General features: G+C 36.7%; 1 protein-coding gene across 5 annotated transcripts; it reads left to right on the plus strand.

The window, feature by feature from the left end:
- Positions 1-38: 38 nt before the first annotated feature.
- Positions 39-26,786, plus strand: ubap2b (ubiquitin associated protein 2b). Of its 5 annotated transcripts, none has more exons than XM_051904517.1 (27): positions 39-199; positions 1,205-1,342; positions 1,443-1,520; positions 4,912-5,022; positions 5,263-5,407; positions 5,568-5,645; positions 8,473-8,533; positions 8,655-8,731; positions 9,041-9,093; positions 9,177-9,247; positions 11,340-11,526; positions 12,378-12,582; positions 12,782-13,017; positions 13,906-14,093; positions 15,242-15,386; positions 16,373-16,412; positions 16,519-16,654; positions 16,746-16,803; positions 17,011-17,203; positions 17,451-17,542; positions 17,693-17,743; positions 18,479-18,554; positions 18,667-19,020; positions 20,768-20,869; positions 22,649-22,710; positions 24,091-24,279; positions 26,097-26,786. In XM_051904517.1, exons 2-27 carry the CDS (start codon positions 1,247-1,249, stop codon positions 26,175-26,177), a joined length of 3,165 nt encoding a protein of 1,054 aa, XP_051760477.1. In that variant the 5' UTR covers positions 39-199; positions 1,205-1,246; the 3' UTR covers positions 26,178-26,786. The 5 variants fall into 5 exon arrangements, with proteins under 5 accessions (XP_051760477.1, XP_051760476.1, XP_051760480.1 ...); XM_051904516.1 differs by having other exon boundaries at positions 77-232; XM_051904520.1 differs by having other exon boundaries at positions 77-232; positions 8,658-8,731.
- The last annotated feature ends 1,069 nt before the right edge of the window (positions 26,787-27,855 follow it).

Here is a 27,855-nt window from a genome sequence, read left to right on the forward strand (position 1 = left end):
CTGTATATGTACTTTATATTTACATTTATCCATACCACATAGCTAGCCTAGTAGTAGATGCCGTCATTCTATGCGACACGGCTAGGGACTTTTATTTTAGTAATGTCGTCTGGGCTTTTATATTGAAAAACAGCTTGTTTCTCGTTGCGAGCTTCACGAACACACAGTTTGTAGGGAAGCGCGTGCGGTCGGTGGGCAGGTAAAAACACACAGCGTTGAGGGAGCGGAGAGGGTATGTTTGTGATGCCGAAAAAGTGAAAGCAAACCCATTATCGTCGACTTGTAAAAAGAGCGTATGTTTTTTATCTGGCCAGTGACTAAGTGTTTACATTACTTGATTTCGCCTCATTATTAGTGGCAGATGAGCTGAAGTCTGTTGTCGGTTGTTCGTAGCATTAGCAGTGGCGCGGCGTGGTGCAGCCCAAACAGTTAGCCGAGCCTGTTAGCTTCAGCTTGTTTTTACAATCCCATCTATTCTATCCTTAGCCAAAATGACTGTAAATATGACGCAAGTGTGTGTTTTAATTGAGCTAAAGCTGCACTTAAAAAAATTGATCACTCGCACGAGTATGTGTGTCTGTTGCTAAGGGCCATTTCACGGTTGCTTTTGCGATCTGTTTGGTTTTAGTCCGTCGTGAAGGTTGATATACGTGATGGTCGGATTTCAAACCGTTACCGCGATTATTAGTAGTCGGCCATTAGCTGAAACGTTTTCGTTGCTCAGCTCATCAATATCCCTACCTAGACAGCGTTTTTGGCCGAAATACGCGTTCGGTTTGCCGAAGTATGCGATCTAAGAAGGCGACTCGGTTGGTTTTGAAACTCGGCCCTTAAAGAGATATACCCACTAAAATATTATTTATAATCGTTATGTTGTTTCAAACGCTAATTTAGTTTTAGGTGAACTGTCCCTTTAAGATTGATGTGCTGTTTATATGTTGCAGGCGTGTTTTATTTTTTCAGGAGTGGGGTTTAGGTGGGCGTGTAAGTGGACACCAGTCCAGACTATGTTTGCATGGCTATATTAAGGTGCTGGACAGATAGGGGGGTGATAGTCTTACATGGGAAGCACAGTGCTGAGAGTTAAACTAGCCACAGCCCCACTGCACCTGTCACTAACCTTTTCTTACACAAACATCTTGGGAATAGTTTTTTATAGTCTTGTGCATGTAATAATTTGTCTCTGTTTCCTCTTCTCCTCCAGACTTTTCTATTTTGTACATACATTATTTTGTATATACTGTTTATGATGACTTCAGTGGTCACTGATGCTGCCAGGGGCAATCGGGACAGAGCCCTACAACAAGCCACACACACCTCACAGCCACAGAAACAGATACAGGTGAGGAACACACACTCCGTCAGTGAGATGTGACACATGAACAGGCCCGAGTACCTACATATGACTGTGTGTTCTGATTACGGATGTCATCTGTCTCCAGGCCACAGCGGAACAGATCCGACTCGCCCAGATGATCTACGACAAAAACGATGCAGATTTTGAGGGTAAAGTCCAGCAGGTGAGCAACATCAAAAGGAACATTGTGGCCAAAAGTCGGTGTTTTGTTAACGGTTCTTGTCTGTATTCTTCTAACACTGTACTAAAATCATAGGTGTAATTTGCAGGTGGGACGGGTGGGACATGTCCCCACCACTTTTTGCCAGGGTCCATATTGTCCCACCACTTTTTGAAACGTCTCATGGCACGGATGTGTACTAATGCAAAATAAACATTTCTAGTTGATTAGCAATTCATTCGTTTGTGTTAAATAATAGGCGATCTGGCGCTGGGATGTGTTGTTTTTGAAATCATGTTGAGTGCTCGTTTCCGCAGCCGCTGTTATCAGTGGCGCAACAGTGTTCTCTTGGCGCTCGTGCACACTGCGCAGTCTTCACACGAACGAGCGCTTTTTCGGCCTGAGACTCTATTCGTTCCGGTGAAATCACAAAACAAAATATGCACACAAACGTGTCCCTGCTCTTGATATACAATCACTGATGAACATCTTTGGTTTTAATAAGAAAAAAATTAAATAACACGAGGGTGGATTAGAACTCAGAACCTCTGGCACGCTGAACAAAAATTCTGCCCCTAGTCCATCAGGACAGTTTAATAATAAATGCGGACCAAAGTATTTATTGGCTAATGCAAATAATCTTGAGACTAACAATATATTGTATTATATTAGATGTAAGGACGAAACTATCATATTAAACATGAGATCTATGTCAATAAATTTTGTACATTTATTATTGTAATGATACAATTACAATACACCCCCCACGCCCACACACACACAAACACACATTCCTGTCCCACCCACTAAAATACACATTTTCTACACAGTTGGAATCTGAGGCCCTATGGTAAAAAATCTCATCACATTATTAGGACCATATGATTTTATAGTGATATTATAGTGATACTCCGCTTGAACTTCATCTCCAGAGCCGCTCGAGAGTTCACTTCAAACATTTCACCTTTAGATTTGAACTTCTTCAGATACACACAGAAACTCAGTCTTTACTACAACCTACCAAAACGTGACTTGAAATGAAAAATATATTACTATTGTTCAGTAGAATGTACTTCTCAAATTGATAAGAGGTTTATTAAAACTTTGTGACATTACTTAAATCGCACAATTTTTTTGACCATGTTTTAATTTAAATAGTAAATGTCTGTTGTGCAGCACTTTGTTTGCCAAAAGTGAAAGGATTTTGTTAATTTAATTTGTTTTTATATTAAAATATTAGTTAAACAAAATTTTATGCATTCATTTGATTACCACTGTTTTTGATAATAAATTTGTATTAAATAAAGTACAGAATCCAGAGAAACTATTTTTTTCTTAAAAAATATAACCCTTTTCACAGGGCACTATTATTGTTAAAATGATTTGATTTTAAAGTTTTAATTCAGTTTAGGGGTGGGTGATATGATCAATCTTAATTACAATATAAGTAATTTTATTTCATAATGAAATGCATCACAATATAGTTAGTTTTGCCTTAAGGTTTTTAAAATTTGATACCATTGAAATTTTATAATTCTCATTACCAATTTCATTATCACAAAAATCCTAATACTACCCTAAGTAACAAGTTAAAAAAAACACTCAAGCTTACTGAAGACAAGTAAACAGTCAGTGATAAAATAAGAACAATGAAACTAATTACATGCAATAGTACAAAAAACTACAATAGAACAAAGATACAAATGAAATAGACATTCAAGCACTAGAAATTTTATTAAAAATATTACTTGAATTGTATAAAGTAATAAAATGTACAAAAACACTGCATGGTTTTCACTGTGCAAATTAAATAAACATTTATTCTTATTAGTTATAAAAGTGATTTAGTCAAGAGCAGTGAGAGATTGTTTGATTAGCATTGATCTAGATGGCAGCAGGTTTATTAGGCTGTTGTCACTTTAAGACCAAATGCACAGTTCTAATGTACTGATACACATGCATTTTCTTTCTCAACTGTTAACATTCACTTAAGACATAAACAACTGTTTACGAGGATACTCGCAAAGAAAGGCACTTTGACACGTGTGTGTATTTGACAGTTCAAGCCCAATAAAATGCCAAAAAGAACTCTTTTGCTGTATGAGCAGCGGCTTTATATGCGGGTTTCGGGTGTATGCAATTAGAAACTCTCTCAGACAGCACGCACGTGCTGAATGGTTTAAAATTACTTGTTTTAAAACCGCAAGGCTTAAAAACGCTTTTAAATTAAAAATTTTCATGACTGTGCAGCACGGCAACGTCATGTGAGAGTAACCCTGATAGAGATGATAAACTCTACCGGTTGACAAGTTTCTGCTGGTTTGTCGTGTCTGCCGGCATATTGCCCACCCTTATTTCAATTGGATAGACATGCTTTTTGATTATTAACATTTAATTAAACCATTAAAACGAAATCCAGAAAACGGATTTCATAGGGCCCTGCATTATGAATCGAATGTCATGAGAGACTGGGTGTTGCAAATTAAATTAAACTGATCTTTTTTGTTGCAATTCCCTCACTGATTGTGCACAACTTTGATCAGTGTAATTCAGTGTGTGATCAAAAAACTCTTGAGTCAGTCCTTTTTTAATGAATCAGTAAATATGATTTAAAAAATCAGTCTGGAACTTATGCCTTATCGTTTTTAATCAGTCCAAAGAATCATTCTCTCAATTAATTGGTCCATGTTTTTTGATTCACTGAATTGCTGTTACTTTTACATGTCCAACTGAATCAATCAAGATGTGGTTTTTTTTTATACAAGGTTCAAACAAATCAGTATTAGGGCTGGGCAAAAAAAAAAAGATTTTTCAGTTAATCCTTTTTTTTTTTATATATAAATGTGGTCGATTCGATATTGATTCTCAAAAGCCATGAATGGGTCTTTTTTCCGTGTTCATTTCCGCAAATATTGAACATAATATCTGATTGACTTGAATCTTATTACTAGCTGTAGTATCAAAATTGTAATAGAGAATTGTGGAATAGAGAATTTTACTGGTATCTAAAATTTTGGTGTCATTATCTTATTTACTACAGTACAATGTTACATGGGTCAAAAACAATAACTATTTTATTTTATCACATTTTTGTGGTGGGGCCAGTGAAAATCACTCACTGAATCAAATCAAGAATTGAACCTAATTGAGATGTTGTGAATCGGAATCAAATAGAATTGAATCGGGACATCTTTACCAATATCCAACCCTAATCAGTATAATTCTTGGCTCAGAGATGCGTATATAGAGTTTTGTTGTAATGAATGATAGGCTACTTGAATAAAAATAAATTCCTTATGCTTGATGATCCTGATTTCCATCCTTAGTTCCCTTAATGGTTTGTGTATTTTGTTGTACCTACAAGAGTTTAATTGCTTGGTTGTTTGTGTCCTAGCTCATGGAGGTTACAGGCAAAAATCAGGATGAGTGTATGGTGGCCCTTCACGACTGCAATGGGGACGTCAACAGGGCTATCAACTTCCTCCTGGAGGAGGTTACTGTCAAGGTGCATGCTTGATACAATTCTTCCTGTTTTACTCGTTTCTAATTCAGTGTCTTTTGTAATAGTATTAATTGTACCAGAAAAACTAGATTGAGTTGAAATAATGCAATGGATTTTTTCCAGCTTTACTAGCCTGCCATACTAGTTAAGCTGCAACAGATCTTTAATAAGCAGTCATGAGGTTAATAAATTCATGTACTCATTCTGTTTTGAAATATTCTTACACTGTGCTACTTTGCACAGGACTCATGGGAGACAGTTGGCAAGAAGAAAAGTGTTGGAAAAGAAGGAACAGCACCAGAGAGCAGAGAGAAGAGAGGAGAAAGGGAAAGCAGAGGCCGCGGGGGTCCAAACAGACGTGGCCGAGGGGCCAGCCGCAACCAGGAAGGTATGTCTTTCTGTGCGATTAGTGTGTACATGTCCTGACATGAATGTGTAAGATTGTGTTTTTGCCTGAGGTGTTGTCTAATGGCTTGCATAATAATGTTGTCGTGGTGATTTAGATATCAGGTGTATGAGCGTTTCTTGTTGTCGGTCGTTGTTTTAAGGGCGGTTGGAAGAGAACGGGTTTGATTCAGCTCCAGGAGAGAGAGGAGGAGACCGCGGGCGCCGAGGAAGAGGGAGAGGTCAGAGCATTATATTCACTCTAAGTCATTACTGCTCATGAACACACTGCTGCCTCCTGAAGTGGTTTTTAAGTTGATTAGCCTCATAAAATTCTCTCTCAAATACAAGTTGAAAACAAGAAGCATAACGTACACTACTCTAAGTTTGGGGTCAGTAAGACAGTACAGTTCTGCTCATAAGTTTACATACCCCTTGCAGAATATGCAAGACATTAATAAGATTAACAAAATAAGAGGGATCATAATTTTGTTGTTTTTAATTTAGTACTGTCCTGAATAAGTGGTTTCACATAACAGATGTTGATATTTTGTCCACAAGACAAAATAACTGAATTTACATAAATGAACCAGTTCAAAAGTTTACATACCCTTGAATCTTAATACTGCATGTTACCTGGATGATTAACAACAGTTTTTATGTTTTCTGGTAGTTGTTTATGAGTCCCTTGTTTGGGTTAGTTCACCCAAAAATGAAATTTCTGTCATTAATTACTCACCCTCATGTCATTCCACACCCGTAAGACCTTCGTTTATCTTTGGAACACAAATTAAGATATTTTTGATTAAATCTGAGAGGTATCTGACTCCTCCATAGACAGCAATTTAACCACCACTTTCAAGGTCCAGAAAGCTACTAAAGACATCATTAAAATAGTCCACGTGACTGCAGTGGTTCAACCTTAATTTTATGACGTGACGAGAATACTTTTTGTGCACAAAAGCAAAACAAAACTAATGACTTTATAGAACAATATCTTCTCTTCCGTGTGATTCTCTTACGCTGTTAACGTTCAGCGCTTCCAGGTTCTGTGTCAGAACGCCAAAGTTAAGCGATCTCAATTTGAGGTATTTTGCTTAAATGAAAGTCATTCAGCCAGTCTGTGTTCCTTGCTGCTTGCGGTGTTTGCTGCAATAAGTCTGTAAATCTGCGATCAAACCTTCTCAGTGGTGAACTGTAATAAATCCAAACATGGATCTCGACTATATTGTTTGCGATTGTGGTTATTGAAGAAATGCACTTATGCAACCTGTGTGGCAATACAAGTCTTTTTTGCTGTTGTTTTAATAGAAAAACATTAATGTAATTTGGAATTACTATTAGGAATTTGTTTAAATTTTTGAGAGAAGTTTCTTGTTTTACCAGTTTTCATAATGTAGATGGAGTGTTGATTTTTATGATAAATAGCCTATATTATATTATATATCATTACACCTAGATGAGGTAAAATAAGCCATGCGTATGAGTTGACATTCTCTTGATTTGTGCTTATGAAAAGTGCAATAATTCTGATGAAATGTAAAATAAATTTCTCAAATCAAAACAATCATTGCGATTATAATTGAGAAAAATCTTTTTCAGTTTAACCATTATGCTGCATGATAAGTTTTCATTGACTAAAACTAGACTAAAATGGCCAGACATTTGGTCGACTAAAACTAGACTAAACAAAAACAGGACAAGGTTGACTAGATGATAGAAACTAAAAAGAACACCTGACAGGACTAAGACTAAAAAAAAAATGGCTCTGATATGCTCAGAATAGATATTAAAGGGATAGTTCACCCAAAAATGAAAACTACCCCATGATTTACTCACCCTCAAGCCATCCTAGGTGTATATGACTGTCTACTTTCAATCAGAAATCTTTTTCAATCGCAGTTATATTAAATAATAATCCCGCTCTTCCCAGCTTTATAATGGTAGTGAAGGGGGTGTGAGATTTTGAAGCCCAAAAAAGTGCATCCATCCATCATAAATATAATCCATATGGCTCCAGGGGTTAATAAAGGCCTTCTGAAGTGAAGCTATGCATTTTTGTAAGAAAAATACCCATATTTAAAACTTTATAAACTATAATAACTAGCTTCCGGCAGACGACCGTACGCATCGATTTACAGCGAAAGAGTAACCCCTGACCCGACGCATGGCCTATTGACAAATGCAGAAGATAGAGCAAAACAAAGCACCGGTCATGAATTAGAAGTCTAAAATGAGAATTTTTAAAGAGAAATGTTGGAGGATTTTGATATATAAGAAGAGGAGCTTGAGTTTGTTGCCCAGCCCTATTTGTTTGAACCGCGAGAGGCGTCTAAGCTTACGCTACTCCTACGTCCTACGTTGCGTCAGAGTTTACTCTTTCGCCGTAAACCAATGCGTACGGACGACTGCCGGAAGCTAGTTTTCTTACAAAAACCCATCGCTTCACTTCAGAATGCCTTTATTAACTTTTATGATGGAATGGATGCACTTTTTGGGCTTCAAAATCTCACACCCCCTTTACTAACATTTATAAAGCTTGCAAGAGCCAGGATATATTTTAATAACTCCGCTTGTGTTAGTCTGAAAGAAGCTAGTCATATGCACCTAGGATGAGGGTGAGTAATGCATTCTGGTATCTCAGACTGGGCAGGATGGGGCCTGTTCCCATGTTGCTATTTGTGTCACTCTGAGCAATGTTTGTAGAGCACTTTATGTGACGGATGCGTTGTTTAAATCAGCTGCAACTCGAGATGGAGAAGATGAGAGAGGGAGCAAGAAAAAGACAGGAAAGAGTCATCAGAAGGGGCTGTCATGTCTCTTAAATGATTTAATTTCTTTTGCAAGGTGGTTAGCCAATCATATCTGAATGTTTGAATGTAGAAGTCTTAAAGATACAGGAGGGAAAAATAAGATTAATGTACACAAGAACCAAAGACATTGTCATACTTGTTTGGAAAGACACAAGGGCAAGTAAATGACAACATTGTCAATCTTGTGTTATTTTTTTCTTGTTGTACTATATTTTCACTTGTTCTAATTGGTATTTATACTGATGTGTCATCTCAGGTGTAGGAGGCCGAGGAAGAGGCAGAGGAGCTGGAATGAGCAGGTTCTCTCAGGGAATGGGGTGAGCATTCACACTTTTGTTTTTCAATACCAAAAAAATCACTGTGCCCATTCAAAAAACAACAACAACTGTTTCTTGGTCATTCTCACTTCTCCCCTTTTGTTTGCTTGTCTTTGACTAGTAGGACGTTTAACCCTGCTGACTACACCGGCTCTGCTGAAGCAGGGGATCCTGCAAGTGAGACTACTGAAGGAGCAGGTGAGTGCAGTTTATCGACCTGGGGTTTCTTTAATAGAGCGGAAGTTGGTTCTCTAAAGCTTTTCACTTAATCATATCTGAAGCCATTTTCAGAGTAGCACTGATGTCAGTTGAGACAGTTTTTAGCAGTATTGATTTCATACCACATGCTCTTTATAGATGGAAAATCAGAATGCTGATCTCATTTCCGATTTATATAGTGCGAGTCATCCTCAAACCAAAAAGCAATTTTTTTTTTTTTAAGTGAACAAGCAATAAATAGGGTTTCTGAGTTTAGTTAAACATTCTCTAACTCAGGTGTTCTTTCAGGAGCCTGGAAGGACAGTCTGGAAGATTGGGCAGCCGAAGACTGGAATGAAGATGTGAGTGATCTCATGTTAAAATAAAACTGGGAAAACTTGATCAAGAGATGTCAATGTATAATGCTCGCTTCTCCATTTATCAGCTATCTGAGACCAAAGTGTTCACTGCTTCCTATGCTCTTGGCTCCAAGAACCACATGCAGCCTGGACAGGGGTGAGTGCTTCCTGTGCTTCAGCACTTTCCAGCACAGAGCTCAGATGTATGGAGGCATAGGAGTGTCACTTAAAAATAAAATTAAAAAATAATTAAATTACTTAGTTAAAATAAATTGAAAAAATATTTTAATTTAAAATTTTAGTTTTAATAATCCCTTTTCAAATTGACAAATATGTTTTAGTTGTGCGTCGGCTCTGCATGACAGTGCGGATGAATGTGGTTCCTTCTCATAACTAAAAAAGAGAGAGAGGTTATCCTGCTGCTCATAAAACATTAACTATTTGGCTTAAGAGAGATAACCAGTTTAGATGGAAAGGATCTCAAGACTAGCTGAAGATGTTATTATAGCTATACCCATTAGTAGACATGTACTTCCTTGAAAATAAATTCCAGCACAGCACTACAGCAACCCATAATGAAATGACCTTTCACAGTAGATAATGCTTTATAATGAACTCTGTTAGAGAGCTACATATGTTCAATAAAATACATTACTTACCTGTTGAGTAATAAAAAGACCATCTCCGTGTCACATTTCAAATCTCTCAGTTCTTGCTATCTCCAAAAAGCCAAACCAATGTTGATTCTCGTTTTATTACGAGATGTCGCATTCTGTTTTTGCTAGAAGACTCTCTTGTTTGGCTTTTGTTTTTTGTTTTTAAATGGGTAATTCCCCAGAAGTTTAAGATTTAGCATGCTTCATGTCAGCCTTTCTCGCTCGTTGTGACAGCTAACCTATGCCACTCCCACACCATACTTGCGCCAAAGTAGCTGGAGCAACTTTTCTTTTACACAATTTCCCATGAAAACCATCCTGCTAGGTCTGAAATATAAACGCTTCTGATAGGATTTCCATAGTGAATCAGGGTAAGACAAAAAGTTTTGAAAGAAGGATTGATGTATTGACTCATTATTCTTTTTTTTTTTTTTTTTTTTTTTTTTAATTTTGAACAATAGTTACATGGTGTAGTTTTAAAACACATGTTAAATGTAACAACAAATTATATTAACTCAATACATAAACATTTAAATCACAATTTAAAAAAAAAAAAAAAAAATGTAATTTGTTCATTTAATTAATTTGCTTTCTTTTGTCATTTACCAAATACTTTTATTTATCCATTTGTCAATTAAGTTGCCATTGGGCAGTTCACACATGGGAGCAGCCAATTGTGTACAGTGGCATTTTTAAACTACTGGCAAATTGATAAAGAAAAGCAATATGTGAGAAGTGCATGTAAAAATCAAATCAAGTAAGCAAATCAGCTTATTATACAGTAGTCAATTGAAGTGGATCAAAAAAGTTAATCAAAGTTGTCCTAAGAATTAAGTTGTCCTAAAACCTTCTTAGGACAACTTTGAAAGGTTTTGATCCACTTCAAATGTTGACTACTATATTTAACTGCACTTTTAATTAAACGGAATGCATCTATTTGTCAGTTTGAAAAGTTTTTTATTTTTTCATTTTGAAATAATATATTGATAGTAATTTTATTTATTTGTAAGAAATAATTTACATTTTACATTTACTTACTCTGTCAGTTACATTAGTCATTACTGATACAACTTGTTTGCACTCTTGTTGGCTCGGTACCTTTTTATATAAATTTCATTTGAAGAGTTGTAAGTAGCTGATGAAACAACTCCTGACCAAAGATGCTGACTATTTGTTTTGCCTTGAGCACTAAATCTGGTTTGGCTAGTGCTTGCACATCTCTGTATTAAATATTCAACAAGCAGTTAAGAAGAGCAAGTTTAGACATATCTGTCTACCTGTGTGCTTTAAAATATTTGGCAAGCATTCAGGTATGATTCCCCTCCCAGTCTCGTGAATTTACGACTTTTATGTTTGGCAATTGAAGTTTAAAAAAAAAAAAAAAAAAAAGCACACAGCCTTACAACTGAGCAAGCAGCAACACAGATGAGCAGGCTTATATAAGTGCTGTCCCCACCAATATCCTCTTTTCCTGTGTTGTGGTAGCATCAGATGCAATAGGGCAGAACCACAGAAAAATGAATCTGTAATGTTTTGCATCATTGAGCAGTGGCCTTTTTTGTAGTTGTCTGAATGTTTGTCTCTGCTCCTCAGGATGGATCTCAGCTCTCTGTTGCCTAAGGTGGCTGAGGGCGACTCTGAGCTGGTCGGATTGGAGCCGTCATCCCCTGATACTCTCACCCAGAGCCTGGTGTTCACCAACTCCCAGCAGCACACCACCCGAGCGCACACACACAGCTATGCTTCTGCTGCTGCTGGCACTTATGCACATGCTGCATCGGTGAGAACACAGACACACAAACAGGCACTGAGACACCCCAGATTTATGAGGGCACTCTGGCTATGTTCATAATTATTCACACAATATACACTACCATTCAAAAGTGTGGGCTTGGTCAGATTTTAAAAAGAAAAATAATACTTTTAGTTTTCAGGAATTAAATTAAAATGCACTGAATGAATTAAAAGTGATAGTAAAGAAATTTGTTATAAAAACGTTTGCTTGACATTTTTATTTAAAGAATCCTGAAAAAAAAAAAAAAAAAAGCATCAGTTTCCACAAAAATCTTATGTAGCACAACTGTTTTCAACATTGATAAATGTTTCTTGAGCACCAAATTAGCTTATTAGAATGATTTTTGAAGGATCATGTGATGCTGAAGGCTGGAGTAATGTGCCATCACAGCAATAAATGACATTTTAAAATACATTTTACTGTATTTTTGATCAAATAAATGCAGACTTGGTGAGCGTAAGTGAATTCTTCCGAAAACATTTTAAACATTAGTCATATATGATGTTGCAAGTTGCAAAAATAGGTGGAAATTATTAAATGTTATTTCAAACAATTAATATACAATGTTGGCAGATTAATCACAATAAATTACAAAAATTTCTGATAACTGATACGGTGCCAGTATATTGTGTGCACTATTACATAGCATGTTCTTTACAATTTTTGTATGAAGTAATAAGAAATGTCTTAAAGGACCAGTGCTTTGGTACAAAGATGACATTTAAAAGTCTCATTCTTAGTAAAACAGTATATTGAATGGCATAGTTTTTGCTTTGGTATCAAAATTGGTATCGATAATTGTGACATTTTAATGACAATACTTTATTTCCTTCTAGACCATGCCAGGATCCAGGCTTCCCCACAATGATGTACAGAAAACAGAGCCAATCAGCACACCCCGAATCACCCCTCTGTCCAATCAGTTTTCAGGGGCCCTGAGCAATGGCACTGCGTCTGTTGAATCCACTGCTCCGATGCTAATTGAATCCACACCTATGACCCTGAATGAACCCAAGGAGACCCCTGTTACAACAGCTCACCGTGAGTATTATGCATTTACTGTCTATACAGTGTAATCACTGATTACACATGCAAATGATTGCCATTGACTGTTGCTGTTGCAGTTGATATAGTTTTGTAGTTTTACTCATCCTTAACACACTCTAATATTTATGAAAATTCTCTATGAAAGATTGAAGAAACAAAGACTGACATGATGGAATACATCTTTTGTCTTTAGTGGACCTAAAGGCCCAACCCGACCCATCCCCCATCCTCAGTCATCTTACCCAGCATCAAAATGCAGCACTCCAGTCGGACCTGCCGGCTCAGGCCCGAGACACCGTCCCACTTCCCCCATATGATGCGCCTTCTCCAACACTGAAACCCATCTGTGAACCTGTCGTCATCACGGCAGAGCCGTCACAACCTAGAAACATCAGACCACAGAGACGGAGAGTGCCCCCTCCATCTAAGGTAACAAAAGTACACCTGTAGCCCCCTTTTTTTTTCTTTTTTTTTTAGGGGCTTTCGCACCAGGTAGTTCTAGGAACTAGCCACAAGGGTGGCTTCCCAAGAACTAATAGTTCCCCTAGGGCCGTTTTCCTGGTTGCAGTCGCACCGCGAGAAGAAACTATGAAGTGACGTAAGCTGCACTTGTTGTGACTTTTATTTTGATGGTGCTGAGACCGCCAGAGCCTGAGCACACAGTGCTCACATTCTGTCTTCATTAGATTATGATCTGTTAACAGTCCTGTCTAATATGGTAGATAAAACTGTTATACAAAGAAAGAAGACAGTATATGAAAAGTATTAGTGTTTGCCGTGTGGTTGATGTCCAGTGTCACTAGCTGAGCAGATACATAATCATGTTTCGCTTGGTCCCCTCAAAGTTGGGTTGGAATTTCTCTTTAACTCAAGAGGTCCATCTATCATTGTTTTCCACGTTTGTAGAGTTAATTCGTAGAGTAAATTTATAGGCTATAAACTGTGCGTGTACACAGCTTTTTAAAAAAATGGCAGGTACCGGTGTGTTGCGTGGGTTCAGCCAATCAGCGTACACTTACATCACTGGTAGCTCCTATAGTGCTGGTTTAGACCCTACTCTGAAGTAGGAGCTAATTTAGTTCCTTGAAAAGGAGTTCTAGAACTAAAATGATTCCTAGTTCCTGTGGTGTAAACAAAAAATCTGGGTACTACCGCCAATAGTTGTAGGAACTATGAAAAGGTGCTAAAAGCCCCCATTGTGTGTGCGCCTTGTAACAATTTGGCAGCCATTGAAGTATTTAAAGAAGTTACCTCATTCATATAGTCTAATGGCTTTTCATGTTTCAACAACAATTCATTTTTGCGTTTGATTGCCAGATCCCCTCTTCGGCAGTAGAGATGCCAGGCTCTGCTGATGTGTCTGGGCTGAATGTGCAGTTTGGTGCGCTGGATTTTGGATCCGAATCCACTGTGGAGAATCTCGACAAATCAGAAAGTAGCTGTCAGGAACCTGCGGCCGCTCCTCAAACCCAGTGCAGCCTTTATTCCAAGCCCACCACCATCAGGTCTGTCTGACCACCTGTGACACTTCCTTTTTAGCATGTTTGCAAGATCTTAATGGGATAGCATGTTGTTATGGGTTAAGCACATCCACAAAGGAGTTACTTTTAAAAGTAAGTAACTTTCCCCAACACTGGTTATCGGCTTTCAAATATAAAGAGTTATCCTATTGTATCGTACAAAATTTTCAAATAAGTTCATCCCTAGTTTTCACATTCCACAATACTCAAACGGCTTTTTCAAATATATCCACTTGGAAGAGCGTTTTCAAAAACCGATGTTTTCATAGGACAAAAATGGTGTCTCAGTGTGGACGGAAGGCCAAAATGTAGAGGAAAAAGATGTTTCCAAATGTATCTGGGTTAGTGTAGACGTAGCCCCAAACGTTCATCTTTGAAACAAATGAAGAAATTTTAATGAAACCTGAGATTTCTGTCCCATTCGAGATGGTTCAAAAAGTTTATAAATCCATATTAATCAAGCTGTTTAATCAGTCTTCTGAAGAGACCCAATTTCTTTTTATGATGAACAGATTTAATTTAGGCTTTTATTCCCATATAAACTTTGTTCAACTCCCCTACATGGAGCTCATCAAATATGGTAAATAAGGTTTCAATATGTTTGCTTGACGTGTGAGAACAATGAGGTTTGTTCTCGCATGTCAAGAACAATTAGTATCAACAAGTATGGTTGCGCTTCCGTTGACCATATTTGACATGCTCTATGTATGTGCGCTGATCAGTGTTAATATGCAGCTTTTCAGGAGATTCAGATTAAACTGCTCAGTTCATATGGATTACAGTGTCTTTATGAACTTTTTTTTAAAGCTTAAACGTTTTGGTGGAATGGACTTGTAGTGGAGTGACATCTCTCAGGTTTCATTAAAAAATATTTGTTTTGAAGTGTTATGAAGATAAACAGAAGTAATAGGTTTGGAATGACGTGAGGGTGAGTAAATGACAGAATTTTAATTTTTTTGGTGAACTAGACCTTTAACACAATCTGTAAGCAATTCTGCCATATTTGGAAAATGTTTGACTGTGGAAATCAGCATTGCCACAAAGTGGGAGTTAAAGCCCAGAATATTCCATAAACAAGTGACTTTAATGCAATTCTAATCAAGTCATCCTTTTTGTTCTCTTTTTCCTTTTAGTGAGTCTCTAGGTGGCTTGCCTCCAGCAGTAATGGAGTCCAGTTACCCATCTGCCTCTCTGGGTTTACCGAGCACTACTGCTCCTTCTGTTTTGGCTCCCTCCTCAGCCAACAGAGTGGAGTCATCTGCCACCACCCCTCTCAGTGTATGACCAAAACTCTTTTAATCTTTTCATATTTTAGGTGCCGTCACATTTACTGGTCCTCTAAGGCTGCATTTACACTGCATGGTTCAAGTGACCCAATTCTGAATGAAATAATTTGCGCCTGCCATGTAAGCGGACAGATCAGATATTCCCCTCTCAATGCGAGTCGTACGTCATTTGGAAAAAGTGACTTTTTGAAAAATTTCGCGGTACAGATATATAACAAATGAAACGTATCTAGTTGACTAGCAGAGTATTAATTTCCTTCATTTCTGTTAAATAAAAGGATTTGGTGCTGAAATGCATTGCTTTTGAAATCACGCTGAGTGCTCGTTGTCTTTATCCAGTCACCAAAAACATCTTAAAGTCATGGAATTTCATTGGTCAAACCAATTGTTGAGTCCCTGTTTTCATGCAGAATGGAATTGAAGTTTAGAAAATTGCATTATACAAATTAAACAAACCAGACTTTGGTATCAAACAAATTCACCAAAACAGATCTATTAAAAAATCTATTAAATGCACTTAAAGAAATAGTTCACCCAAAAATTGAAATTTCAACCCTGTGTGGCTTTGTTTTTTTTTTTTTTTTTTTTTTTTTTTTTTTTTCTTTCTTTGGTGGAAGGTAATTATAATTTTTTTTTTTTTTTTTTTTTTTTTTTTTTTTTAAATTTTCACACAATGGAAGTCAATGGCATTCAGTGATGTTTGGTTAGCAATATTTATCGAAATATCATATGTTTTGCTAAACGAAGTCATACAGGTTTGTAACAACATGAGGGTGAGTAAATGATGAATGACACTTTATTTTTGGGTGAACTATCCCTTTCAATACTTTCCGCCACACTTCACTTATTGTATGATTTTACCTTTTTATTTGTAATTTATTAATGCTAATTCCTTTGTTTTTTCTCTTGTATGATGGTCTCAAGCTGTGAAATGTTAGTTTAGCTAATAGCTGGATCTGTTTATTGGTTTTCCCACAGAATGGATTCAGTGAAATAAGGACATCTAGTGCACAGGAAGGTAATTGAGTTCTGTATTAGATTTTCCATTTTTACCTGTACTTTCTTTGCTAAGTGAATTTGTAGCATAGACCACAATTTACATTTTTGTCCTGATATATCTGCAGCTGTTCCATCCAGCACCCCTCAGCCCGTATCCACAACTCTGCCCACTGAGAATGGCTTGTCATCTTCATCGCTCTCATCTTCCTCCGCTTCAACAGCACCACCTGCCCTCAGCACGGCTCTTTCATCACTTAGCAGGTACTACCACACCATTAGAATTTCAGTGTTATTAAATATTCATGAGAGGAAATCAGTCTCCTTATGATCTCATGGTTGCTTGTTCTCTCAGTCACGTGAGCAGCGTTAACTCTCCTGGATCTTCTGCGCCCACCAGCTCTTCTCTGAGCGTAAGTGTCTTTTGAGGCTCCTCCCATTTCCGCTTTTTTTTTTTTTTTTTTTCTTTTCAGTTTCCTCACTTTATTTCTCTCTTTACCTGAGCTTTTATTTGTCCTGATTTCAGCAATGAGCTTCTCTTATGATATTTGAGGGGCTTTATATTATGGATGTGTGGTTGGTGTGCCTGGATCAATGTTAAATTGAAATGTTTCCTTCAGACCCAGATGAGCGCTGATGTGAATGTGAGCCTGTCCACGTACTCTGGCTCTGTGTCGAGCGCGTCCAGCTCGGCGGTCAACTCGAACGGCCTGAGCGCAGGAACCCAGAACCTAACCACTAACGGCCCATCCGCTCCCTCTGCTGTCCGTTCTGCTCCGCTGCAGACCACCATCACACCCTCCAACACCTCTGGTCAGTCACACAAAAACATTTACTGCATATGATTATAGTGTTGCAGTATTTTTATGATTGACTGCTGTTGACTAACTCCTTTTTTTATTATTTTATAAAGTAAATGTATAAATTACATTTTATCAGTATTTCACATCAGTCTGTAAATAGTGTGTGGTTGGTATAATAATTGAATGGTATGTTTTAATTAAATCTTGTTTCCACATGCCTTTTTTTTTTTTTTTTTTTTTTCCCTCAATATCTTCAGGTAAGGCGCCTCCTAACCTGGCTCAAGGAGTACCGCCTCTGCTGGCCAGTCAGTACATCATGGGTCCTGGTGGCCTCCTTCCTGCTTATCCGGTTAGTGTATGGCTGATCTGCTCTCAGATGGAGGAAGCAAAAATATATAGGTTTATCTTTGTTGAAGTGAAGTGTTCAAGTGTTCTTGTCTGCATCACATTGATGGTATTGATCTGTGTCTTATCTTTCTGTACTTTCTCATCCCTAAAGCCAATCTATGGATATGAAGATCTGCAGATGATGCAGTCCCGCCTGCCCATGGTAACAATTTCATAGTCAACTGTTTCTGTCACAACACTTAACTCTTGTCAATGCTCCTTTTTCATCTATTAAAAGTAGTTCACCCAAAAATAAACTACTCAGTAGGGCTGCATGATTTGTGGAAGGTTTTTTTTTTTTTTTTTTTTTTTTTTTTTTTTTTTTTTTTAATGCTCCAGGTTTGCTTGTTTGAGTATTACTAAATAAAAAATATTAAATTAAGGTTGGTTAATTAATTATTTTGAATGTGCTCGCTTTTCACTTTCACTTTTGAATTAGCAATCGCACATGCTCTGTTTAGGCTTATAATTTTCGGGTATCAGGGAGCCGCTATCTATATGTGGGGTTTTGAAATCGCTTTTCAATGTGTACTCGCTTTTCACTTTTGCTTTTGAATTTGCAGTGACGCGTATGCTGTGTACAGGAGCAGCGGTACTGACATTTTACAAGATATTTGTCAGGATTGGTTTTTAATTGTAGCGACCGTTGCCCTAACTAAATAGGTTTTAATTTCTGGGAAAGAGAAAAAAGAAAAACAACAGTGGGGTCGGTGGCCAAGTAATATAATCTCTGTACAGCCTAACATTGTGCAACACCGACTACCACAGCAAACCTACTCATGACCCCTTTAAGTAAAATGATAAAATGACTAAATGGTGGCAATTTTTCTTTTTGGATGACCTGTCCTTTAAGATTTATTTCTCATAGATTATTTTTTGGTCACTCTTCTCAATGTAGGATTATTATGGCATGACTTTCCCTGGTACAGCGCTAGCTGGCAGAGATGGAGGATTAGCAAGCAATCCCTACTCGGGTAAGCAGCCATTGTCTTTATTGTTTTACTCTTTTACGGATAGGACTACGAGATGTTGCATTCCAGTACTTGGATCAGTTTTAAAGACTCCTGTCTTGTCTTGCTCATACAGGTGAACCTACCAAATTTGGCCGCAGTGACTCAAACTCCCCAGCCCCTGCCACCAGTCTCTCATCTGTGCCACCCTCACAGTCTCAACAGAGTGCTGTTCCCCCTCAAAATCAAGGACCGCAGAACCCAGGTCAAGCCCAGCAGGGTCAGACCCAGGCCTTCCTCAACCCCCCTCTGCCTCCAGGTTATGGCTACACCAGCCTGCCCTACTACCCTGGGATGCCGGGAGTGCCCAGTGCCTTCCAGTATGGCCCCACTGTCTTCATGCCCCCAGCATCCACAAAGCAACACAGTATGGGCCCCTCCAGCCAGTACCAGCACCAGGCTGGATACAGCCAGCACACATATGGTCCAGGTAACTGTTACAGGCTACTTAATTGTCATTTTAACTCTGTAAAGCCTGGCACTTGAAATAAGAAAAATCTCATTTTTGAAATAAAGTTTACTGAACTTGTCATGACAAAATGTAAAACAAAATCTTAGTGAGCATATGTGTTTTTTTTGTTTTTTTTTTGTTTTTTTTTCTTCTGAGTATCATATTTGATACACATCAGGCTTTTATGGCTCATGTAGTATGTTATAGAAGTAGGGCTGTCACGATTTCTCAATTAAATTCGAATACACTATTTAAAAAAAAAAAAATTCTATTTACCTGTGTCGATTAACCGGCAAAATACTGGAAGTGGTGCGTTCCATGGAGAAGAATCCATAAAATGCATTATTAGAGCGTTTAAGGCTGTGCGATATATTAAAGGCTGTGATTCAATTAAATAAATATATGCGCTGCGGGTTTCAAAGTTAACTCGGTCTCTGCATGTGCTGTTTGTTTGGGTTTCTAGTGAAGTGCATTTGGGAAATGCATGATGCGCTTTGCGTTTCATAGCGAAGTGTTGCACTGTTATGATTTACATGCTTGGAGCGTGTCTCAGCAGCTCAGTTAACAAACTCCATCTCGGCATATGGTGTGAGTTTGGCTGGCTTATAACTTTCATCTGGGAACGCGTTGTGCGCCATTTCACTAGATTTATAACGAAAGTCATTTATAAACCTACGCCAACCCAGGAGAATGAATCAATATGTTTCTAAATATGTAAATTGCTGTTAATCGTGATTTTCAAAATAAGTTTTAACCCTTGCTCTGAGTTTGCATGTTTTGATGTTCACATGTTCTTGTTCAAGAAATTGCAATGGCTGTAGCATTTCTATTGGCAAAATATTATAGATTAAGTGGACCTTTGAACTTAATGTTGTTTGGCAAATACTGAACAAGGATTTGATCATGCCGTAAAGTGTAACAATCACCAGGCCGTTGGTGCTCTGCAGGCATTTGTTGTAACATAATGTACACAAGTTCATTGTTTATAATTATGTATTACATTATGTATTTTATTAGTGTTGTTCAATAAAACCATGTGATTACTTGCTTTTGATACTATATTTTAACAGATTATTATTGCTTCATTGTTATTATATATGTATTTAAAGTCATTTTAAAGGCTGTTGTTCATTTAGGTTTATTACCACCCAAAAAATGATCAGGTTACTCAATTAATCGTCAAAATAATCGACTGATATTCCGCAAAATAATCGTTAGTGACAGCCCTATATAAGGATATGGAGTTTATACTGGAGGAAGGAAAAAAACATTTATATTCAGAGGCCCCAAACTAAGCATAAATGCGCAATTTGGTGAAATCGCGTTCCGGGGGAGGAGAACTGGGAACGCGGGGGCACCTCGATGCAACCACAAAGGGCACTTTCACTTTCGTGATCAAAGGGGCAGGGGCTCAGGCAGGGATGTGTTAAAATGCATGTATAATCAAGTAAAATTGCTTCAGTCCAGTAAGTGTTCATCTTGAAATATTACTAACAATATAAAAGTTGTGCTTATGTTTAGTTTATAAAAATCATTAAATTTCAGAGAAAAAAGACACATGTACCACGACCTGACGGTGGACATTTTTACAATAAAATGCATACACTAAAAACCCTTTTACTTGCTAAAAAAACAAAACAAAAAGTAGTGCTTTTGAGAGTCCAAATGTTAATCTTTGGCTGGAAAATGCACTACTTGTTTTGAAAATCTCTTATTTTCTCCTAAGCTTTTGATGAGTTGTCCCAGGCTCATGCTGGAGGAGATTATGGGAAAGGAGGGTATGGAGGAAGCTCCCAGGCCAAAGGTGTCGGCAACAGCGCGGGAAAAGGTAGATCTTGCTCTCTCACAATATGTGCACAGATGTAGTTTGTTCTATGGCTGCAACTAACGGTTATTTTGATAATCAATTGTTAATTATTTCTTTTAATTGGATGAGAAAATCCAAAAATTATTATTAAAAAATAATTAAAGAGCATGACGGATAAATAAATAATTGTATCTATGTTGGTCAGGGGTTCCCAATTCCAGTCCTCAGGCCTCCCCACTCTGCGCAGTTTGTGTGTATCTTATCTAAATAAATAAAATACAAATTACCATACTTTAATTTAATATACATGTGTATAGTACATCCATATAAATATTAATTATAATTTTCACTCTAATCTGTCAAATTCAGAAGACCTAAACTGAATGATAAATGTTTGTTGCGATGTTTAATATGAAAAACGTGATTTGGCAATGTCTTTATCTATTTAACCCTTAATCATGATGGTTGACTTGTCAACTGTCGTGTCTCAAGCACTTTACACCCGCGAACAGCCGCGTACAAACACGCATGCTTTAGATTGGAATCTCCCTTAAGATGGTGAAATTATAAGACCACCCTTAAAAGTCCACTTCGTATTTCATTTGATGAGGGCTGGAGCGACGCATCAACGTAATCGATTACGTCGATTTCCTTGGTAAGGTTCGATGCGTTGCATTGTTTACATTCATCCCTGTCGTGTTTCACACAAAACAAGATTTACTAGAGGCGATGCTAATGGCTAGTAGCTTAATATGGTGGTTCAAACAGTTTCATTTACATTTTCAGGACTTGCGTTCTCAACAAACCTGCGCTGAATGATGGAGCAGCAACTGGACAACTAGTTGTACATAACGTGACAGCCACACTGAACTGATAATCATCACGAGGTGTTTAGTTTACTCACAGAGACAGAGAAAGGATTCGTGTTTATCCGAACATCCACCGGAGTGGCTGTGGGTTCGAGCTGCGAGACGCATGGCTCAAACAAACTCTCTGCACTTAGTTACAAAGCATCTGAAGTCATTGTTGGTTCTTTAAAGTATATGATGGATAAATTCGTGCCTCAATTTGACTCATTTATTTAACACGCTGTGAATTATGATTAAACTTCCTGGTGTTATGTTGTTGTCGCTATTGGTTAACTTAATGCAGTCATGACTTTAGCTGTTCATTCATAGGTATGTATTCAAGCAGGTACTTGAATCTGCTGAATGAAGAAAACATTTCAAAACTCACACGCGTACGCAGATTCTGTTGTACAATGTAAAACCGTATGTACACAATAAGTGCATTGTATTAAATGATTAATTTAAATGTTAGTACATAAATAGTTAAAGACACCTAATACAAAATGGGAGAAAAAAATATACCAATCGATTAGTCTGAGGGGGGAAAAAAAGATAGTTTAATAGTGTTTTATTAAAGATTAATATAGTGTAGTGGTGGTGACACTGAAGTGAAGTGATTGTGTAGTTTTTAATTGACTAACTTTAGCTTTTTACTTCTGGCGATTGTATTTAAGCTTAAAAATACATAAATATTGTTAATTTGTGAAGATTATCAACAAAACGTGAAAGAATCATAAACTTTTGTTGGTCAGAGAGCTTATTTCCTGCAATCCAAAAGACTATACAATAGTCATACTATACAGGCTTTTTGTCGATGTAATCAATCTTCTGGGTTGGCCTAGAAAAAATCTTACTAAACAGACGGTCACAACTATACAGATCTTGCAGATGTATTGAATAAAATGTCATGTATATAATAATGATCATTTACATATTTCAAACCTTTTCTTAGCACCAGGACTGTCTGGATCTGCGAGTTCAGAGCTCACTGGAACAGTGTACAGCAAGACTCAGGTGAGGTTCACATTTCATTGTTCATAGTTGTAATATCAACCAAAGCCAATTAAAGTTACAGTAAGTCATTTCTGAGAAAAGCTGACACTTTTGTGAATATTTGTTACCATGTCTGTTCTGTGTATGCTGAAAAAAGTGTTTTCAATATAGTCCTGGTTATGTAAATAAGAGAAAATGGGACCGATCCACAGAGCACCAAAACATCTGCTAATGATCGGGGAGGAGAGAGTGAGTAAGTGGGACATTTGTAGAAAGAGAGATGGCAGAGATATTACCAAACAGAAAGTCAAAGGAATATCATTTGGAAAAAGAAGGGTTACGATCAGTAAGAGTTACGATCCGCCTTAATACTGGAGAAGCTTTCCAGCGCTGGAGAGATGTTAGAGAGCGGGAAGGCTTGAAAACAGACGCTGGTGTTTCACATGACCAAGATATGCTGCTGTTGAATCACAGTGGATTCATCCATACTTGCGCAAGATGTCTGATACGTCAGCTGTTAGTAGTTGCCTGTGTTGCATAGCATGTTCATTATGTTGGGGGCGGAGCGATGAAGGCAGGTTTTTTTTTTTTTTTTTTTTTTTTTTTTAAGAAATTGCTTACTGCACCTTTAACAGGAAGAATGCATATAGAGCATAACCAGCAGGCAAAGAACAAATGAAGCACAAATGATTGATTATATTGGATTTCTTATTGGGTTATCATGGTCAGTAAGTTGAGGGTTAGTATTTATTAAATAATTAGAGACTCATACTTGTGGTGGCATTACAATCACATTGAAAGTTCATCACAACTGCCACTGAGACATGCATTGTGACGCCATTTGTGACTAACTCACTGGTTTACAAACATTAGGAAAAAAACAGATGGTCTTTGTTCCCTCTTAACTTTGATCCCTGCTTTTGAACTTTCACATTGATTGATTATTATTTAGATGCCTATAGAATCAAATTATTATTTTGGCAATTGACCTCTAAATATTTGAGATTTGCCTTTTTAAATGTTTTTTTTCTTTTCACAAATATTTTGCTTTCAGTCCCCTGCCTTTAAAAAAAAAAAAAGTAACCTATAATTTTTTATCTTACTATTCAAAACCAGGCAGAACTGATACTGTCAAATGTGTTAACTGCCTTAAAATTTTACACCTTTTAAAAGCTCATTGTCTTTGGCAGCCCTCTTTTTTTAAAGATATCAAAGTATCTTACATTAATCATTAATAATAATTAATTTTAATATTTAACATGAATAACATTTAATGTTAATTTAAATTAACATTTTAAAATATTAACATTTTAAAATGAATAAAATATTTTAATATTTATTATTTATAAAACCTAATGAGTTCTTTCAAGGCCATTAATCTCTCTTCTCTGACCCCTTTAGACATTTGACAAGCAGGGTTTCCCTACAGCGGCCGGTCCTGCGTTCAGCCTGCCCTCAGCTCTGGGAGGAACCGGCCCTCTGAACCCTGCAGGTGCCCCCGGATATGCCCCTGCACCCTTCCTTCATATACTGCCCCATCAGCAGCCCCCCTCACAGTTACTGCACCACCACATGGCTCAAGACACACAGGTACATCACATTTAAATGTATTCCAAAAAACACTGTTTTTGTAAATGAAATGTTTTAATGTTTAAGGTTTAATCTTATAAAGAAGTATGTGTCTTAAGATTGAAAAGCCTAAGATATGAAACAATAGTCCAAAAAAATCTATTTTTAAAATGGAATTGTTTATTGAACCACTAGACAAGATTTAAAAAAAAAAAAAAAATTGTATCATTTGAAACAGTCTTTTATGGCTCATATAGTATGATATAGTGAGAATATGTGGCTCATACTCAGAGGAAAAAGCTCCTCAATTTTATTCAGAGGCCCAAACTAAACAAAAATATGCCATTTGGTGCAGTTACTGATATTTACATGACCAAAAAGATGAAATTCTTATATTTTGTAATATAAATCAGTGAGGTCTTTAAATAAGTTTGCATATAAATAGCAGTTTTCACTCTATATCTCCCCATAATGTCTTTAGTACGATGATATTCAAATGCTTAGTTTTATGATCAATGCACTGTAGTTTTTATTGTGGTGGGCAAAATATATAATGCAATGTAATACTATGACATTGAGAGATGTACAAATAAATCTTCCTCAAAAAGCCTGATGCATTATATTTAATACTCTGATTTTAATGTAATTTTTTTTTTTTTTTTAATGATGAATGGATGGATAATAGTGCTGTTAAAAATTTATTTGATTTAGATTCATTTAATTTTAAAAATATTTAACGTAATTAACACAGCATGTCATGTCTGTGTGACACACACGACTCCTGTACAGATAGACGTGCGACAGTATCAAGTTCTCTTTCGTGCTTAAACAATAATACACAGAATTATGCCAAAATGCCTGTTTTGTCAAGTATCCTTATAAGAGCAGTCTTAAGTTAAATAACATCTTAAATTAACTTAGAGTTGTGAGAGAATTATTTTTTTTTTTTTTCTTTTTTTTAAGCCTATTGTTGAAATTGATAGCTTTCAGTTATGTTTAAAAAAAAAAAAAAAAAAAAAAAATCTATTTCATAGAGACATCAGTAGCAGTATTTGTATCGGTGATACTGGCCTTCATAAAGACAGTATGTTTTAAATATGTTTAATGGCATCTTTTTAAGTTGTTTCTACATTAATTTGGAGAGTCACTGAAATATTAGAATATAAATACATTAAAAACGGCAATGTTTATCACGATGGATCGCGAATAATTACAGAAAATTAGTTCGTTTTTTTTTTTTCGTTTTTTTTTTTTTCTCGATTGACAGCACTAATAATCAAGTAAACCTAAGTTGCTTCAGTCTAGTAAATGTTCATCTTGAAATTACTATTTATATAAGTTCTTACATTTAACTTTATAAAAATCTTTAAAGATTTCACAGCAAAAAGACACATGTACCACTTTCTGAAGGGGGACGTTTTTACAATTTATGACTAAAAAAATATAGGCCTGGTTTCACAGACAGGGCTTAGATTAAGCGAGGATTAGGCTTTAGTTCAATTAGGACATTTAAGTAGCTTTTATAAACATGCCTTAGAAAAAAACATTACTGGTGTGCATCTTGAGACTAAACAGTGACTCTGACATATTTTAATATGTGCAAGTGGCATTCAGTTAAAACAGCTCAAACATACATTTTAGTCCAGGACTATCTTGAGCCTTGTCTGTGAAACCGGGAGATAAACTGTCAATCAGTTGAAAGAAGGCATGTTAGAAGATTGTGTAAGTTTTTCAGTAAAGTTTTGATCATGTTGATCATTTAGAGGCCTTAGAATTGTGCATATCAAATATGATATATATGACTAACTTTTAATGTTGATATGATGTGTCTTCTGCAGGGGCAACGCAGTCAGTCCAACAGCATGCAGAAGAGTCAGGGCAAGTCAAACTACAGCAGCTCTCCTTACTGGGCCAACTGAACGCTCCATTTATACCATTACTGATCTGAAACGCCCAAATCTGTGTGTCCGCACTGTCCTGACTGTAACATGAAATGCACACTCGCACAAAACACACGCTGTATCAGTTCTCCCCCATCCCCCTCCTCCAAAGTTCTCCTCTGCTTTTTTTTCCATTTTTGTTTTTTCCTTCTCTGAATTAGGTTTTTCCATGTAAGATATTTATGTAAGTATTTATATATACTGTAAATGTTAAGAAGCTGAACATGAGACGTGGTCGCTCAATTTTATTTTTTTGAAGGACATTTGTTTTGTTTACTTTTAAAAACTGCAGAGATGTAGCAAAAAATTAAAAGGAAAAGCATTGAGGAAAACTTCAGAGAGACATTGCAATGAGAACTAGAGCACTGATGGTGGAGGAGGGTGAACTGTGGGGGTTTCATCCATTCAGACATCTTGAGGGGCTTCGCAAACATCAAGAGCGCACCACTCGAGTCCTTTCCTCTAGGGATTGTTCTCCCATACAATGGTTCTGAGATTGATTTCTGTCGCCTGACAGAAAGGAAAAACAGCCCATACATTTTATATTTTACTCTTGTTGCCCTCTGAATAAAGGTTCTGAGCTATTCACCTGTGGTGTTAGTCTTTTTTTTTTTTTTTATGCATCTGGGATGAATCTCCAAATGTAAATGGTTTAGATGCACTGATACTAAATTTCTCCACCGATACAGATAGCCGATTATTCGGAGTGATATCTGCCAATACCGATAATTTGGGGGTTCTGCCTTTTTATACCTTTTAAATTAATGATCATTTCCTTATAATTAACTAATCATTATATTTAAATATATTTTGAAAGAAATGCAATTAAAAACTTTCCCTCCATTTCATCAACTTGTTTCAGAGTACCTGGTATCAGTTATAAACAAACACATTACTCAATATTAACACTAACTAAATTCTGAAGATTAAATTAATATTTCTTAACTTTCTTAATTATATTCATGTAATTACTAATAATATTGAACATTAAACTGGTTTCTTAGCATTTTCTAAATATACAGGTGCTGGTCATATAATTAGAATATCATCAAAAAGTTCATTTTTTTATTATAAATTATTTTTAAAAATGAAACTTTCATATATTCTAGATTCCCTACATGTAAAGTAAAACATTTCAAAAGTTTTTTTTTTAAATTTTGATGATTAGAGCGTACAGCTCATGAAAGTCCAAAATCCAGTATTTCAAAATATTAGAATATTTCCTAAGATCAATCAAAAAATGGATTTGCAAAACAGAAAAGTTCAAGTTCTTTAAAGTATGTTCTTTTGTGCACTCAATACTTGATCGGCAGGACATATTACAGCAAATGACTTGCTCCTAGCACAAATTACTGCATCAGTGAAGTGTGGCATGGAAGTGATCAGCCTGTGGCACTGCTGAGGCACTATTGAGCCTTCAGATCATCTGTATATTGTTGGATCGACTGTTTCTCATCTTTCTCTTGAAAATATCCCATAGATTCAGGTCAGGCATATTGGCTGGCCAATAAAGCACAGTAATATCATGATCAGCAAACCACTTGGAAGTGGTTTTTGCACTGTGGGCAGGTGCTAAAGTCCTGCTGGAAAAGGAAATCAGCATCTCCATAAAGCTTGTCAGCAGATGGAAGCATAAAGTGCTTCAAAATCTCCTGGA

The sequence above is a fragment of the Ctenopharyngodon idella genome, chromosome 8 (genome assembly GCF_019924925.1).
Source record: "Ctenopharyngodon idella isolate HZGC_01 chromosome 8, HZGC01, whole genome shotgun sequence".
Lineage (NCBI taxonomy): Eukaryota > Metazoa > Chordata > Actinopteri > Cypriniformes > Xenocyprididae > Ctenopharyngodon > Ctenopharyngodon idella.

Coding starts and splice junctions, on each gene's coding strand:
- ubap2b (XM_051904517.1), top strand. CDS start 1,247: ATGATGACTTCAGTGGTCACTGATGCTGCCAGGGGCAATCGGGACAGA. Junction 13,018..13,905: donor GAGTGCCCCCTCCATCTAAG/GTAACAAAAGTA, acceptor TTTGATTGCCAG/ATCCCCTCTTCGGCAGTAGA. Junction 18,555..18,666: donor AGCAAGCAATCCCTACTCGG/GTAAGCAGCCAT, acceptor TTGCTCATACAG/GTGAACCTACCAAATTTGGC.